The 14,817-nt window shown below is 50.1% G+C and overlaps 1 protein-coding gene across 2 annotated transcripts; it reads right to left on the bottom strand.

Moving 5' to 3' along the window:
- Nucleotides 1-10,746: 10,746 nt before the first annotated feature.
- On the bottom strand, nucleotides 10,747-13,920 carry EPOP (elongin BC and polycomb repressive complex 2 associated protein). Of its 2 annotated transcripts, none has more exons than XM_068211890.1 (2): nucleotides 13,549-13,920; nucleotides 10,747-13,173 (listed from the first exon to the last, which is right to left on the bottom strand). In XM_068211890.1, the coding sequence occupies exon 2, from the start codon at nucleotides 12,813-12,815 to the stop codon at nucleotides 10,833-10,835; it is 1,983 nt and encodes a 660-aa protein (XP_068067991.1). In that variant the 5' UTR covers nucleotides 12,816-13,173; nucleotides 13,549-13,920; the 3' UTR covers nucleotides 10,747-10,832. The 2 variants fall into 2 exon arrangements, with proteins under 2 accessions (XP_068067991.1, XP_068067992.1); XM_068211891.1 differs by having other exon boundaries at nucleotides 10,747-13,166.
- Between the last annotated feature and the right edge of the window lie 897 nt (nucleotides 13,921-14,817).

Raw genomic sequence — 14,817 nt, 5'->3', positions numbered from 1 at the left:
GGGACAGCGCGGGGTGGCGGATGTGGTCCCCCCCCTTTCTGCCTGTCCCCCCCTTTCTGCTCGTCCCCCGCGTTTATCCCCGTCCCCCGCGTTTATCCCAGTCCCCTGCGTTTATTCCCGTCCCCCTGCTTGTCCTCGTCCCCCCCTGCTTGTCCCCGTGTCCCCCAGTTTGTCCCCGTGTCCCCCAGTTTGTCCCCGTGGCCCCGTCCCCCCCCCATCCCGGTACAATCATGGCGGCGCCGCCCGCACGCTCCGGTAAAATTTGCGGTTCACGGATCTCGGCGCGGCCGGGCGGGCGGGTTTGCGCGCGGCGGATATTTTGATTTTTTGGGATTTTTTTTTTTTTTTTTTTTTTTTTTTTTTTTGACCCTTCCCCAACGCTTTGGGATGAGGATTTTGGTTTGTTTTTTTTTTTTTTTTTTCCCCCACTCCAGCCTCCTGTGCTGGGCTGGGATGGCGCTGTGGCTGTGCTCCCGATGGAGCGCTCCGCGGGGATGAGCCATAAATGCCATTATCCCGAAATTCCCGGATCCCGGCTCCGGCAGCGCCACCGGCCCTGGAAATGGGATTTAACCCCTTGCACCTCGGGAAGGAGGAAAAATGTTCCTTCATCCTGGAATTTCGGGAATATTTATTTATGAGATTGCGCCTGTAGGAAACCAGTGAAGAAGTCAAATCCTGAATTATTTGGAATATTTGTTTATGGGATTGCCTCTGCGGGGAATGAGTGAAGGGGAATTATCCTGGAATATCGGGAACATTTATTTATGAGATTGCACCTGTAGGAAATAAGCAAAGAAGTAAAATCCTGAAATATTGGGAATATTTCTCTTTGGGATCGCACCTGTATGAAAGGAGGGAAGAGGAATAATCGTGAAATATTTGGAATATTTATTTATGGGATTACACCTGCAAGGAACGAGTGAAATTATCCTGAAATATTTGAAACAGTTATGGGATTGCACCTGTAGGAAACCAGTGAAGAGAAGTGATCGTGAAATATTTTTCGGAATTTTTATTTATGGGATTGCACCTGCAGGAATTTAGTGAAAATATCCCAAATATTGGGATTTTTTTGGGGGGGGGTTTATTTTGTCGTCCCCCCCTCCTTGCACTCATGGAAAGTTTTGGGATGGATTCCCGGCACAACATTCCACCCCAAACACTCCAATCCCAAATCAGCCCCAAATCCTGAGGATTTTTGGGATTTTTGGGATTTCCCACCACTCTCACTCTGAATATTCCATCATTTTACAATTTCCCATTAAATAACCCCAATACCAAAATCAGAATTCTCCTTTTCCTCAGTTTCCCTCATCCCAAAACCCTTTGGAATCTCAGCCAGGCCCATCCTGGGATTTCCTTTAACCCAAACCCCAAAAATTCTGATTTTTGACCCTTTTTGAGCTCCCCAGAAATGTTCCATCCACGATTTTTCCTTTATCCCAATCCCTGGAAATCCCTGGATGGGATCAGGGCACAGAGCAGCTTTAATTAAAATTTAAATTCCAATAAATTACATAAAATTCCATTTAAATTCCATTAAATTTCATTAAATTTCACTTAAATTCCAATAAATTCCATTTAAATTCCATTTGATCCCATTTAAATTCCATTAAATTCCAATTATTTAATTAATATTTTATTATTTAAATGATTTGCTAATTATTTATTTTATTTGTAATTTTTATTCAGTAAATTATTAAATAATCGTTTAATTTTTTTATTTATATATTTTGTTACTTAAAGTATTCAATAATGAAAGATTTAATGACTTAGTTTTTTTATTCTTTAAATGAATAAATAATTAAATATTTTATGATTTTATTTGTATTTTTATTATTTTAATTATCAATTAATTAAATATTTAATGATTTTATTTGCAAGTTTATTACTTAAAAGAGTTAATAATTTAAAATTTGATTATTTTATTTGCATTTTTTAGTCTTTAAATGATTAAAACAGAGCCCAGCACCCAGTCCTTGGTACCCGGTGCCCAATGCCCAATGCTCAGTGAACAATGCCCAGTGCCCAGTGCCCAGTGCCCAGTGCCCAATGCCCAGCGCCCAGTGCCCAGTGCCCAGTGCCCAGTGCCCAATGCCCAGTACCCAGTGCCCAGTGCCCAGTACCCAGCAACCATTGCCCAATGCCCAGTGCCCAGTGCCCAGTGCCCAATGCCCAGTGCCCAATGCCCAGTGCCCAGTGCCCAATGCCCAGTGCCCAGTGCCCAGTACCCAGTACCCAGCAACCAGTGCCCAGTGCCCAGTGCCCAGTGCCCAATGCCCAGTGCCCAGTGGCCAGTGGCCAGTGGCCAGTGCCCAATGCCCAGTGCCCAGTACCCAGCAACCAGTGCCCAGTGCCCAGTGGCCAGTGGCCAGTGCCCAGTGCCCAATGCCCAGTGGCCAGTGCCCAATGCCCAATGCCCAGTGGCCAGTGCCCAGTCCCCAGCGCCCAGCGACCAGTGCCCAGCGCCCAGTGCCCAGCGCTCAGTGCCCAGTGCCCAGTGCCCAGCGCCCAGTGCCCAGTGCCCAATGCCCAGTGCCCAGTGCCCAGTGCCCAGTGACCAATGCCCAGTGCCCAATGCCCAATGCCCAATGCCCAGTGCCCAGCGCCCAGTGCCCAGTGCCCAATGCCCAGTGACCAATGCCCAATGCCCAGTGCCCAGTGCCCAAAGCCCAGTGACCAATGCCCAATGCCCAGTGCCCAGCGCCCAGTGCCCAGTGCCCAATGCCCAGTGACCAATGCCCAATGCCCAGTGACCAATGCCCAATGCCCAGTGCCCAGTGCCCAGTGCTCTATGACCAGTGGCCAATGCCCAGGACCCAATGTCTGCTGCCTCCTGCCCAGTTCCTGGTGCCCTGTCCCCAGTCCCCGCTGCCCCGTGCCTGGTGCCCAGTGCCCGCTGCCCGCTGCCCAGTCGCCACTGCCCTGTGCCCTGTGCCCTGTCCCCAGTCCCCGCTGCCCGGTGCCCTGTCGCCAGTCCCCAGTCCCCGCTGCCCGGTTCCCGGTGCCCGGTGTGCGCGGGCCGGGCCCGGGGCGGCGGCGCGGGGCGCGCCCCCAGCGCGGGCAGGAAGCGCCCGCGGCCCCTCGGGCTCGGAGCCGCATCCGGCCCGGGGCCGCGGGGGCGCAGGAAACGGGGGGGGAGCGGGGAGAGCGGGAGGGGAGAGGGGGAGGGCGGGACAGGGGAGGGGAGAGGAGGGAGGGGGGAGATGGGACAGGGGAGCGGGGGAGCGGCCCCGGACAGTGGAGGGACACAGGGGAACCTCCCGGGGCACATCAGGATGGCCCCCCGTCCCTCCATCCTTCCCTCCCTTCCTCCATTCCTCCATCCACCCCTTCCTCCATCCATCCATGGATTCCATGGATTCCATCCCTCCATCCATCCATCAATCATCCATCCCTCCATCCATCCATCCCTCAGGACACGCTGGACATTTGGGATTCTCCAACCTGGCAAGGAGAAGCTCCAGGGACACCTCAGAGCCCTTCCAGGGCCTCAAGGAGCTGCAGGAGAGCTGGAGAGGGCCTGGGGAAAAGGACGGAGGGACAGGGGGACAAGGACAGTGGGACAAGGGGACAAGGATGGGGGGACAGGTCACTCGTGGCTGTCCCTGCCACGGGGCAGGGATGGACGGGATTTTGGGCAAGAATTCCTGCCTGGGATGGAATCCCCAGAGTAGCTGGGGCTGCTCCATCCCTGGAAGTGTCCCAGGCCAGGGGACAGGGCTTAGGCCACCCTGGGACAGGGGGAGGTGGCCCTGCCACGGCGGGGGTGGCACTGGAGGGGATTTCAGGTCCCTTCCCACCCAAACCATCCCAGGATCCTTCAGTTCCTCAGATCCACCAAATTCCCAATGCACTGGGAGCCCGCCCAAAGCCCTGAGGCACAGGGGAGAGGGGACAGGAGGGGACAGACGGGGACAAGAGGGGACAGAGGGTACAGGGGGGACACGGAGGGACAGGGAGGGACAGGGGAGGATGGGGGGAACAGGAGGGGACAGAGGGGACAGGAGGAGATGGGGAGGGACAGGAGGGGACAGGGAAGGACAGGATCGAGATGAGTTGGAATTCCCCCCCCCACCCCCCTCCCACCAGTTGCTCATCAGGAATTCTGGGGCTGTGACCCGGCAATTAATCACTGCTGAGTGATTAATTGATTAATTAATTAATTAATCAATCACGACTAGGCCCTTGGCAGACAAAAATCGGCCAAATTCTGACATCGTTGAGCTTTCCCCCCAAAAAGTAATGTGGAAAAGTCACTGGCACCTCTCCAGCATGAATCAGAACTAATTAATGAGTAATTAATGAGTAATTAATGAGTGGCACCAATCAGCTCAGCCCTGATTCACATCCGTCCCGAGGCTGAAATATTTTTTTGGGGCTTTGCGAGCCCCAGGAATGGGAAATTTTGGGGTGTGAAGGAGTTTGGGATTGGTCTGAGGATTCCCCAGGGGCACTAAAACCAGCTTTAATTAAGCTCCACATTAATTAAATCCGTGGATAAATTAAAACCATGGCACGCGAGCAGGGCGTGGAGCAGTTCCGCAGCTCTGCTCTGCCAACAGCAGCAGATTTTTGGGGTGATTTCCTAATTTAGACAAACCCTCCCCGCTGTCCCCTGCTCTGCCCCGCCCTGCCTCGGAGGCAGCGGCGACACCAAAATAGCGACGGCACCCGAAACTGAAACCGAGATTTGCAGCACCAAGGCTCGGCTTAAAGGGATTTGTGAAGGGTTTGCTCTGCCGGGACGGATTTGGGGTTTTTTTGGGGGCATTTTCTCCTTTTCTGCCGCCGACTTGTGGGGTTGGGGTGGGCACGTTTTCCCTTGTGGGGTTCTGTCACTTCAGTCGCCTCTGGTGTGTTCATCAAAATTTAAAATAAATAAATTTGTTTATCTCATTTCCTTCCCAAATAAAGGATGCGAAGTGGTGAATCCCTGAATCCCGGGACAGGGAATGTTTATTTATGGCGTTGTAGGAAAGGAGTAGAGAGAAATAATCCTGAAATACTGGGAATATTTATTTATGGGATTGTGCCTGAAGGAAAGGAGTAAAGAGAAATTATCCTGAAACATTGGGAATATTTATTTATGGGATTGCATCTGCAGGGAATGAGTGAAGAGAAGTGATCCTAAATATTGGGAATATTTCTGTTTGGGATTGCGCCTGTATGAAAGGAGGGAAGAGGAATAATCCTGTAATATTGGGAATATTTATTTAATTTATGGGATTGCACCTGCAAGGAATGAGTGAAGTGATCCTGAGATACTGGGAATATTTATACCCAATTATATATCCCAATATATATATTCCAAATATATTTCTATATTCCAAATATATTTATTCCCCATTATTATATCCCATATTGATTTATGGGATTGTGCCTGAAGGAAGGGAGCAGAGAGAAATTATCCTGGAATACTGGGAATATTTATTGATGGGATTGCATCTGCAGGGAGTGAGTGAAGAGAAGTGATCCTAAATATTGGGAATACTTATTTATGGGATTGCACCTGCAGATCCCGAACTCTGCATCATGGCATCTTTGGGATATCCTGGGACACTCACCTTGCCTTGGACCTCGAACCAAACCCAGGAGTGATTTCCCGGCCACATTCCTCTTTTTTTGGGGAATAAATCCACAGGATAAATTCTAATGTATTGGGAATAAATTCATAGGATAAATTCTAATTTATCAGGAATAAATTTATAGGATAAATTCTAATTTCTCGGGAATAAATTCATAGGATAAAGTCTAATTTCTCGGGAATAAATTCTAATTTATCGGGAATTAGAAATTCCCCCGGGAATTCCGTTCCAGCCCCAGGGGCCGGAGGGATGGGATACCCCGAGCCGGGGCCCGAGCGGATGCCCCGGGATCCGGGCAGCACCGCTGGGCGGGCAGCCGGGGACCTCTGCTGGGAGAATCTTAAAAATGCTCTTTTTTCCCCCAAAATCGCGGCCGGGATGGCGGTGGGAGGGAGCCCTGCAGAGCTGGGCCTGTGTCCCTGCCGGTCCGCACAGCCCGCTGGCCCCGGGGCACCGGGACAGTGTCCCCGGTCCCCGGGCGAGTGTGCCCCGGTGTCCTCCGGTCCCCGGGGGCTGCAGGGGAAGGGAGGAATCTCCCAGAACTGGGAATAACCCCAGGAAACCCAGCTGTTCCTGCAGCTCATCCCAATGGGATCCCGATCCTACAGCTCATCCCTTTGGGATCATCATTGCCCAGCTCATCCCAGATTCCCATTCCCACAGCTCATCCCAGATTCCCATTCCCTGCAGCTCATCCCTCTGGGATCATCATTGCCCAGTTCATCCCAGATTCCCATTCCCACAGCTCATCCCTTTGGGATCATCATTCCTTACAATTCATCCCAGATTCCCATTCCCACAGCTCATCCCTTTGGGATCATCATTCCTTACAATTCATCCCAGATTCCCATTCCCTGCAGCTCATCCCTTTGGGATCATCATTCCTTACAATTCATCCCAGATTCCCATTCCCTGCAGCTCATCCCTTTGGGATCATCATTGCCCAGCTCATCCCGGATTCCCATTCCCACAGCTCATCCCTTTGGGATCATCATTCCTTACAATTCATCCCAGATTCCCATTCCCTGCAGCTCATCCCTTTGGGATCATCATTGCCCAGCTCATCCCGGATTCCCATTCCCTGCAGCTCATCCCTTTGGGATCATCATTGCCCAGCTCATCCCGGATTCCCATTCCCACAGCTCATCCCTTTGGGATCATCATTCCTTACAATTCATCCCGGATTCCCATTCCCACAGCTCATCCCTTTGGGATCATCATTGCCCAGCTCATCCCGGATTCCCATTCCCTGCAGCTCATCCCTTTGGGATCATCATTCCCACAGCTCATCCCAGATTCCCATTCCCACAGCTCATCCCTTTGGGATCATCATTCCCACAGCTCATCCCAGATTCCCATTCCCACAGCTCATCCCTTTGGGATCATCATTGCCCAGTTCATCCCGGATTCCCATTCCCTGCAGCTCATCCCAGATTCCCATTCCCACAGCTCATCCCTTTGGGATCATCATTGCCCAGCTCATCCCGGATTCCCATTCCCTGCAGCTCATCCCTTTGGGATCATCATTGCCCAGCTCATCCCGGATTCCCATTCCCTGCAGCTCATCCCTTTGGGATCATCATTCCCCAGCTCATCCCGGATTCCCATTCCCTGCAGCTCATCCCTTTGGGATCATCATTCCCCAGCTCATCCCGGATTCCCATTCCCACAGCTCATCCCTTTGGGATCATCATTGCCCAGCTCATCCCGGATTCCCATTCCCTGCAGCTCATCCCTTTGGGATCATCATTCCCACAGCTCATCCCGGATTCCCATTCCCACAGCTCATCCCTTTGGGATCATCATTCCCCAGCTCATCCCGGATTCCCATTCCCGCAGCTCATCCCGATCCCTCCCTGCATCACTGCCTGGAGCTGGGAATTCTCTCTCTCTCTCTCTCAAAAAAAAAAAAAAAAAAAAATAAAAAGGGAATTTGTAATTTAAAAAAAAAGGGAATTTTTAATCCAGAGAAATGGGAATTTTTAACTCAAGGAAATGGGAATTTTCAATTCAAAAAGAATGAAAAGAATGGAAATGTTGAAACTAGTGAAATGGGAATTTTTAATTCAAAAAAATGGGAAATTTTAATACAGAGAAATGGGAATTTTTAACTCAAGGAAATGGGAATTTTTAATTCAAAGGAGTGGGAATATTTAATTTGAAGAAATTGGAACTTTTAACTCAAAGAAATGTGAATTTTTAACTCAAAGAAATGAGATATTTCAACACAAAAATGGGAATTTTAAACCAAAGGAGCAGGAATTTTGACTTCAAAGAAATGGGAATTTGTAATCCAAAGGAATGAGATTTTTTTCCCCAAAAGGAATGGGAATTTCCACTCCAGAGGAGGAAGTTTGGGATTTTCCATTATTTTTCCCATTTTTCTTTTGCTTTCCTCTGACCCCAAACAAAAATGAACACAAGAATGAAATTTGTGACCAAAAAAATTCCAATTTTTTGCTCCTTTCACCCCCTTTAAGGGAATCTCCCTCCCTTTAGCTCTCCTGGAAGTGAAATTTTACCCCTCAAACCACCCCAGATTTGCTGATTTTCACCCCAAACCAAGCGAATCCAGCCCAACATTTTGTATTTTCTTTTATTTTTAAATTTATATTTCTTTTATTCCATTTATTTCCACTGCAGCTCCACACCTCTCACTCTATTTCTTATTTAAAGTTGATTTTTTTTTAATTCTTTGGTCACTTAAACTCCCTCAACCACCTCAAAACCAAAGTGATAATTATCATAATTAACATTAGGATGATAATTCCTATTTTAATCATTTTTTGGGGGCAGTTCTGCCACGCCAGGTGCCTTTTTAATGAAAATTTTGAGGTGTTTTGAATTTTTTTCCCTATCCCTCAACATTTACAGAATATTTACAGAGAATTTATTGAGATTTACAGGAAATTTACAAATATTTACAAATATTCACAATTATTTACATCCCAACCCCACGCACAAGCAGAGAAATGAACAAAATCTCTGCCTAAAATGTGATTTTTTTTTAATAGAAAAAGCGAATTTTTAACTGTATTTACACCGGGATAAAAATCTGGGCCACTCCCCCCACAATTCCCGAGGTGATTTTATCCCTTGGAAAAATATTCCTGAGTTTTTTTTTGGGGGGAGCTGCAGCGTCTGGAGGTTGCAGGATTAAAATATTTATATTTATATATTTATATTTATACTCATATAGGATTTTAAAATATATTTATACTATTTTAATACATTTATATGATTTTTAGATAGGATTATAAATATAAATATAAATATTCATCCCCAGCGCACATCCCGGGATTTTTTTTTTCCAACCCCACCTGAAAATTATTTAAAATTCCTTTTTTTTTTTTTTTTTTTTTTTTTTTTTTTAATACAAAATTCAGTTTTAACCCCACCTGGAATTCCATGGGAATTCCATGGAAAACCTCCCCTAAAATCCACTTTTCTCACCGCGTTTTGGGGTTGTTTGGGGGGGATTTTTTTGGGAATAACTGCTCGAAAATCCCAATATTTTGCCGAGGGAATTTCCCACTGCTCTGCTCAGTGGGAGGGGGCGAAATAAACAACAAAATAAAAAGGGATTTAACCCAAAAAAACCCGCTAAAAACCCAAATTAAACAAACACCGCTTTTAGCACCAATTTGCCACTTCCAGAGGAAAGTGCGCCCAGCACATCCCAAATAATTCCCGGCCTTTAAAATGCCTTTTTCCCATCATTTTCCACTTTTTTCCTTATTTTTTAAGGCGCTGATGGAATAAAAAAATGGAATTAAAAATTGATATAAATCCAGCAGGCCGCGTGTGAAGATTTTCCTTTCAGTCCTTCCCTTTTCCCTCGCAACCATTTTTATTTTTGAATTTTTTTTCTTTTGTTTTCAGGCCTAAATTTTGGAGGAAAAAATAAGAATTTTCCATGCGGGATCCCCAGGAATTTTTTCTCTTGGGAAAAAAAAAAAAAAAAAAAAAAAGAGATGCAAAACAACCCCAAAAAACCCAAATTAGCTTTGATTTTTTTGTTGTTTTTTTGGTTTGGTTTTTTTTTAAGTTTTCAAAGCAGAGATTTGGGGGCTTTGATGGGATGGAAATCCCATCGGGAATTTCCAAAGCTTTGGAAAAGTTCAAGCAGGGGAGGAAGGGAAATTCCAGCCGTGATCAAATCCTTCCATTCCCGATTTTCCCGGATTTTTTCCCGGATCCATAACTTTTTCATGGATGATTATCCCACAAATTCCTCATTTGTTCCCCTTTTCCACCACTTTTTAAAATATTTTTCAAATTTCCATGGAGCAGCTTCAAGTCACTTCCTCACCACTCCTCCCGCTTTCTCCCGACCTCCCAAAATTCCCGATTTTTTTTTTAAATTGGCATTTTCTCCCTGTCCCTACACCAGGAAAACACCACTGGATAAGCGGGATTTTCTGGATTTTCCAGATTTTCCCAGGGATCCACTCGGCTCGGAAAGGAACTGGATTTTTCCCTTTCCTGCGTGAGACTTTTATTGATTTAATCCAATTTTTATGGAGGAAAAAGGAGAAATCAGGTCTGGGGGTTTTTTTTTTGTGGGTTGGTCTTTTTTGGGGTTTTTTGTTTTTGGTTTTTTTGTGGTTTTTTTTTGTTTGTTTTTTTTTTTTTTTTTTTGGAGTAGGGTCGGGAGCTCCTTTCCATCTTATTCCCAGTTTTCCCAGTTCATTCCCAGCTCATTCCCAGTTTTCCCAGCTCATTCCCAGTTCTCCCAGTAGCTGCTTTACGCCTAAATCCCTTTCCTGGGAATCACTCCCCTCGTTTCCAGCGGCGCGCGGAGTTTTTGGGGAATTATTTGGGTTTTAACCACCCCTAAAACTCCTCCCAAACACAATATCGCTGAGCACACGCGGCCCCAAATCGGCCCCAAATCAGGCCAAAATCACCCCAAATCGGGCCCAAATCTCCCCCAAATGGGGCCAAAATCGGCCCCAAAGTGGTCCCAAATCAGACCCAAGTCGGACCCAAATCGGCCCCCAGTCAGCCCCGAATCGGCCCCGAATCAGCTCCAAACCAGCCCCAAATCGGACCTGGATCAGACCCGAATCAGCCCCAAATCGGCTCCATATCAATCCCAAATTGGGTCAAAATCAGCCCCAAATAGGCCCCAAAACCCCGCGCGGCTCCTGCGGGCAGCCCCTTCCCCACGCGGGGCTGGGGTGACCCCGCTCCCCATCCCCGGCACCTCCCGCGATCCTGGAATTGCTCCTGCGCTGCTCAGGGACCCTCCAGGGACCCTCCGCGGAATTTGAGGCTGGGGGGCACGGGGATGGCGCTGCCCCCCAGGTGCCACCGCCACAGCGGGTGCGTCTTGGACAGCGCCCAGGAGTTTTTGCCACCCAGTGACGACGCCGGGCACAAATCCCCGTCCTCGCCCACCACCAGCGAGGGCGTGCAGGGGAAGTTGCCCATCAGGCTGAAGGAATTCCGAGGCGGGCTGGCTTTGCAGGGAGCGTTTCCCTTTCTGGGATTCCTCCTGGGAGTTTTTGGCGGCCTGGCTTTGGAGGAGCCGCGCTGCCTCTCGGTGACCCTGGCGAGGCGCCGCCGTTTGGCGTTGCCATCCTGGCGACCTCGCAGCGCCGCGGGGCTCTCGGTCCCGGCTCCGCCGGGCTGGAACCGCAGCTCTGCTCCCCTCCAGGGCTCCGGGCTGCCCCGGCCGTGCCGCAAACCTTTCCCGTCCACGTTGAATCCCTTGGCGTAGCACCACAGCTTGGACTGGCGGATCAAGCGGTCGAAATGCTCCGGTCTGGGCTCGCCGAGGGCAGCGGGGCTCGCCCGCAGCTCCGGGGCCGGCTCGGGGGAAGGGGCCGGCCCCGGGGAGGCTCCGCGGGGCCGCTCTAACGAGGAGCTTTTGTTCGAGGCATCTTTGTGCAAATCCTTCCCTCCGGCGTCCCCAAAGCCGCGCGCTTTTTGTGGCGGGGCCCCCCCGGGGGTGCTGCGGCTCGGAGAGGGAGGGGGCGAGGAGGAGGAGGAGGAGGAGGAGGAGGAGGAGGAAGAGGAGGCAGGGGAGGCCTCGTGCCTCGCGTACAGCCCCGGCTGAGCCCCCGGCGCTGCGGCCGCGCTCAAACTTTCCAAAGTTGACGCTCGCAGGGTGCGGGCCCAGAGCTGCTGCGAGAGGAAGAGGAGCTCGGGGTCGGGGCGCAGCGCTTTGCTCGGGGGGGGCTCCGCCGGCCGCTCCTCCCCGAGCGGCTCCCGGGGGGGCTGGAAGCGGGGCAGGGCCGCCTGCCGGTACCGCGTGCTCTGCACCGAGTCCCCGCTGCACAGCGAGCTGCTCTCCGACTCCGAGGAGCTGCCCTCCTCGCTGCTGCACGAGCTGTCCCCTTCCTCCTCCTCCTCCTCTTCCTCCTCTTCCTCCTCCTCCTCCTCGCTGGAGTCGCTGGAGGTGGCGGGGCTGGACGCGGCGAGGTCCAGGCTGGAGTCCGAGTCGCTGGAGTAGCCGGCGGACGTTCCCTGGCGCTTGGAGGCGGGGAAGCCGCAGCACCGGCCCTTCCTGGCGGCCGCGGGCCCCGCTCCGGGCGGGACGAGCCCCCTGGGCCAGCACGGGCCCCGCCGGTGCCGGCCCGCGGCGCCGAGCGCGGCCGGGAGCGCGCAGGGCTGCGCGGCCGCGGGGTGCAGCAGCGCCAGGTGCCGGGGGGAGCCGGCCAGGACACCCGCAAAGAGCCCCCCCCGGGCGGGCTGGAGCTGCGGCGGGCCGGGGGGCGGCACGGCGCGCCCGGGGGGAGCGCAGCAACCGCCCGCTCTGCAGGGCGGGGGCCGCGGGCAGGGGAAGAACTCCCCGGGGCCCGGCAGCAGCAGCTGCTCCCTTCTCCTGCTCTTCCTCCTCCTCTTCCTCCGGCGGAGGCTCTTGCAGGAGGTGCAGAGAGCCTCCAGGTCCGCCTTGGAGATGAGCGAGCACTTCACGGCGCGCGTGGGCACCGAGTTGATGGCCTTGAGGGTCCGCAGCTCGGCCAGGTCGCAGCGGCGGCTCTTGATCTTTAAGGTTTCCATCTTCTTGCTGATGGTGGTCCTGGGGATGTCCTTGAACAGGTCGCTGAGCACCTGGGCCAGCGCGAACATCTGGGTGCCGTTGATCTGTAAGTAGCCCAAGTTGATCCCTTCGATCTGCTGGTAGCCAGCGTGGAAATGGCCCGGCCGGGCTTGCACGTTGTAGTCCATGGTGGTCGGAACGATCCCCAAGGTGCCCTCGCAGGTCAGGAACATTTTTGCGAGTTGTTTTTTGGTTTTTGTGGCTGGTTTTTTTTTGGTTCTTTTTTTTTTTTTTTTTTTTTTTTTTTTTTTACTTTGTCCCTTTGAAAGAGGGTCAGGGAAAATCAGGAAAATCGGGACATTTGTGTTTCCACTCGCTGATCACACACATCCCTCCGGAGAGGAGCCAGAGGGGGAGGGGAGGTGAAAAAAAAAAAAAAAAAAAAAAAAAAAAAAAACAAGGAAAAGAGGGAAAAAAAAAAAAAAAACAAAACAAAAAAGCCGATCTCGCTTTCAAACACTCCGGTCGAGGCTTGGCAACATCTCCCGAACACCCAATTCCTGCTCCGGGGCTCGGCTCCTCGTCTGCCCCCTCCCCGGCGAGGAAAAAAAAAGAGAAAAAAATCAAGAAGTCAAACATCTCTCATCGCCCGGGCCGGCCCCGCACCCACCTCCGCCTCCCAAATAATCGCTTTTTTTTTTTTTGGTGGGGGGAGGAATCGGTGTAAATCAACTCCGAGCGGACAAAGCTCGGGGGGCTCGGGGGGGGTCCCGCATTCCCTCCGGGGACACCCCCGGGAACGCCCCCGGCTCCATCGGGTGTCCCCAAAGCCCAAATTTCCCCCGCGCCCCCTCCCCAAACCCCGCAGACACAATGGGGACCCCCCCACGCCGCTTTTCCCCCCTGGAAAAACCCCAAATAAAAACCCCAAATGAATAAAAACCCCAAATCAAAACCCCAAATCACCGAGGTTCCGAGGTGGCGGCAGCGCGGGCGCCTCCGCTTTGTTTCCGCGGTTTAAATGGATTTTTCGATGGTTTTTTGGGTTGGTTGAAGAGGTCGCTGCGCCTTCCCAAATGTGGATTCCTCTGGGATGGGTGTGTGGAGGAATATTTTTAATAAAGCGTGAAAAATGTTCCTTCTAGGCGGCTTGCTCCAAGTCATCGCCTCGGCCACAATTCATCCTGCAGCTTATTAATTAATTGCTAATTAATTGTATTTATTAGCTGGCGTCCACAGTAACAGCGGTGGAGAAAAGCGGTGGAAAAAGAGAGTTATGAGGGAGTTGTATTCTTCTTTTCCCCCCCACCTTTTTTTTTTTTACTCGCACATCGTCTTTATTCACTTTGTGTCTTTTTTAATTTTTTTTCGGCCGAATTCTTTGTTAAAAGGCAACAAAAAAAAGGGAAAAAGAAAAAAATGAAAAAAAGGAGAAAAAGAAAATAATGAAAAGAAAAAGAAAAAGAAAAAGAAAAAGAAAAAGAAAAAAAAAAAAGAAAAAGAAAAAGAAAAAGAAAAAGAAAAAGAAAAAGAAAAAGAAAAAGAAATGAAAAAAAAAGGAAAAGAAAATAAGGAAAAGAAAAAAAGGGAAAAATACCAAAAAAGGGCAAAAAGAAGAAAAAAAAATAGGGAGGAGAAAATAAATTTTTAAAAGGAAATAATGGGGTGGGGGGGAAAGGGAATTCTCTTGCACGCCTCGGAGCTGCTAAACTTTATTTGCAACTTTAAATCTCAAGGTTCCTTCGGTGTTTAGCAACTCTCCCGTGGTGCTTTCCAAAAAAAAAAAAAAAAAAAAAACCCAAAAAAAAAAAAAAAACAATAAAAAACCAAACAGAAACCCCCAGGCTGCAGATTGCTCTTTGCAAAAGAGGGGGAAATGGGGAAAAAAGAAGACAAAAATCCGATTTTAAGCGCTGGGCTCCTTTGTGGCGGGTCCCTCTGAACCTGAGGCCGCTGGAGCGGGCTCTGAGCTCCTGCTCAGGAGGCGAATTTTGGGGAAACTGTTCCCAGGGAAACCTTCCTGGGGGCAGGGAAGCGGCGGCTCCGCTCCTTCCCCAGCCCCTTTTTGTCTCCGGCATGAGAAGTTGGGTTTGTTCTTCTTCTGAGTTTTTTTTTGGGGGGTTTTTTTGGGGGTTGTTTGGGGTGGGTTTTTTTGGTTTGTGGTTTTTTTGTTTTTTTTTTTTTTTAATTTTAATCTGTAATTTGCTGATAATGGTTTGTTGGAGCACGAGAGAT

This window comes from Anomalospiza imberbis, chromosome 22 (assembly GCF_031753505.1).
Source record: "Anomalospiza imberbis isolate Cuckoo-Finch-1a 21T00152 chromosome 22, ASM3175350v1, whole genome shotgun sequence".
Taxonomy (NCBI): Eukaryota; Metazoa; Chordata; class Aves; order Passeriformes; family Viduidae; genus Anomalospiza; species Anomalospiza imberbis.
The sequence above is the reverse complement of the archived record's forward strand: the minus strand, read 5'-3'. Positions and strand labels throughout refer to the sequence as shown.

Bases quoted from the DNA above. Each gene is read 5' to 3' on its own strand.
- EPOP (XM_068211890.1), bottom strand. From the start codon at position 12,815: ATGTTCCTGACCTGCGAGGGCACCTTGGGGATCGTTCCGACCACCATG.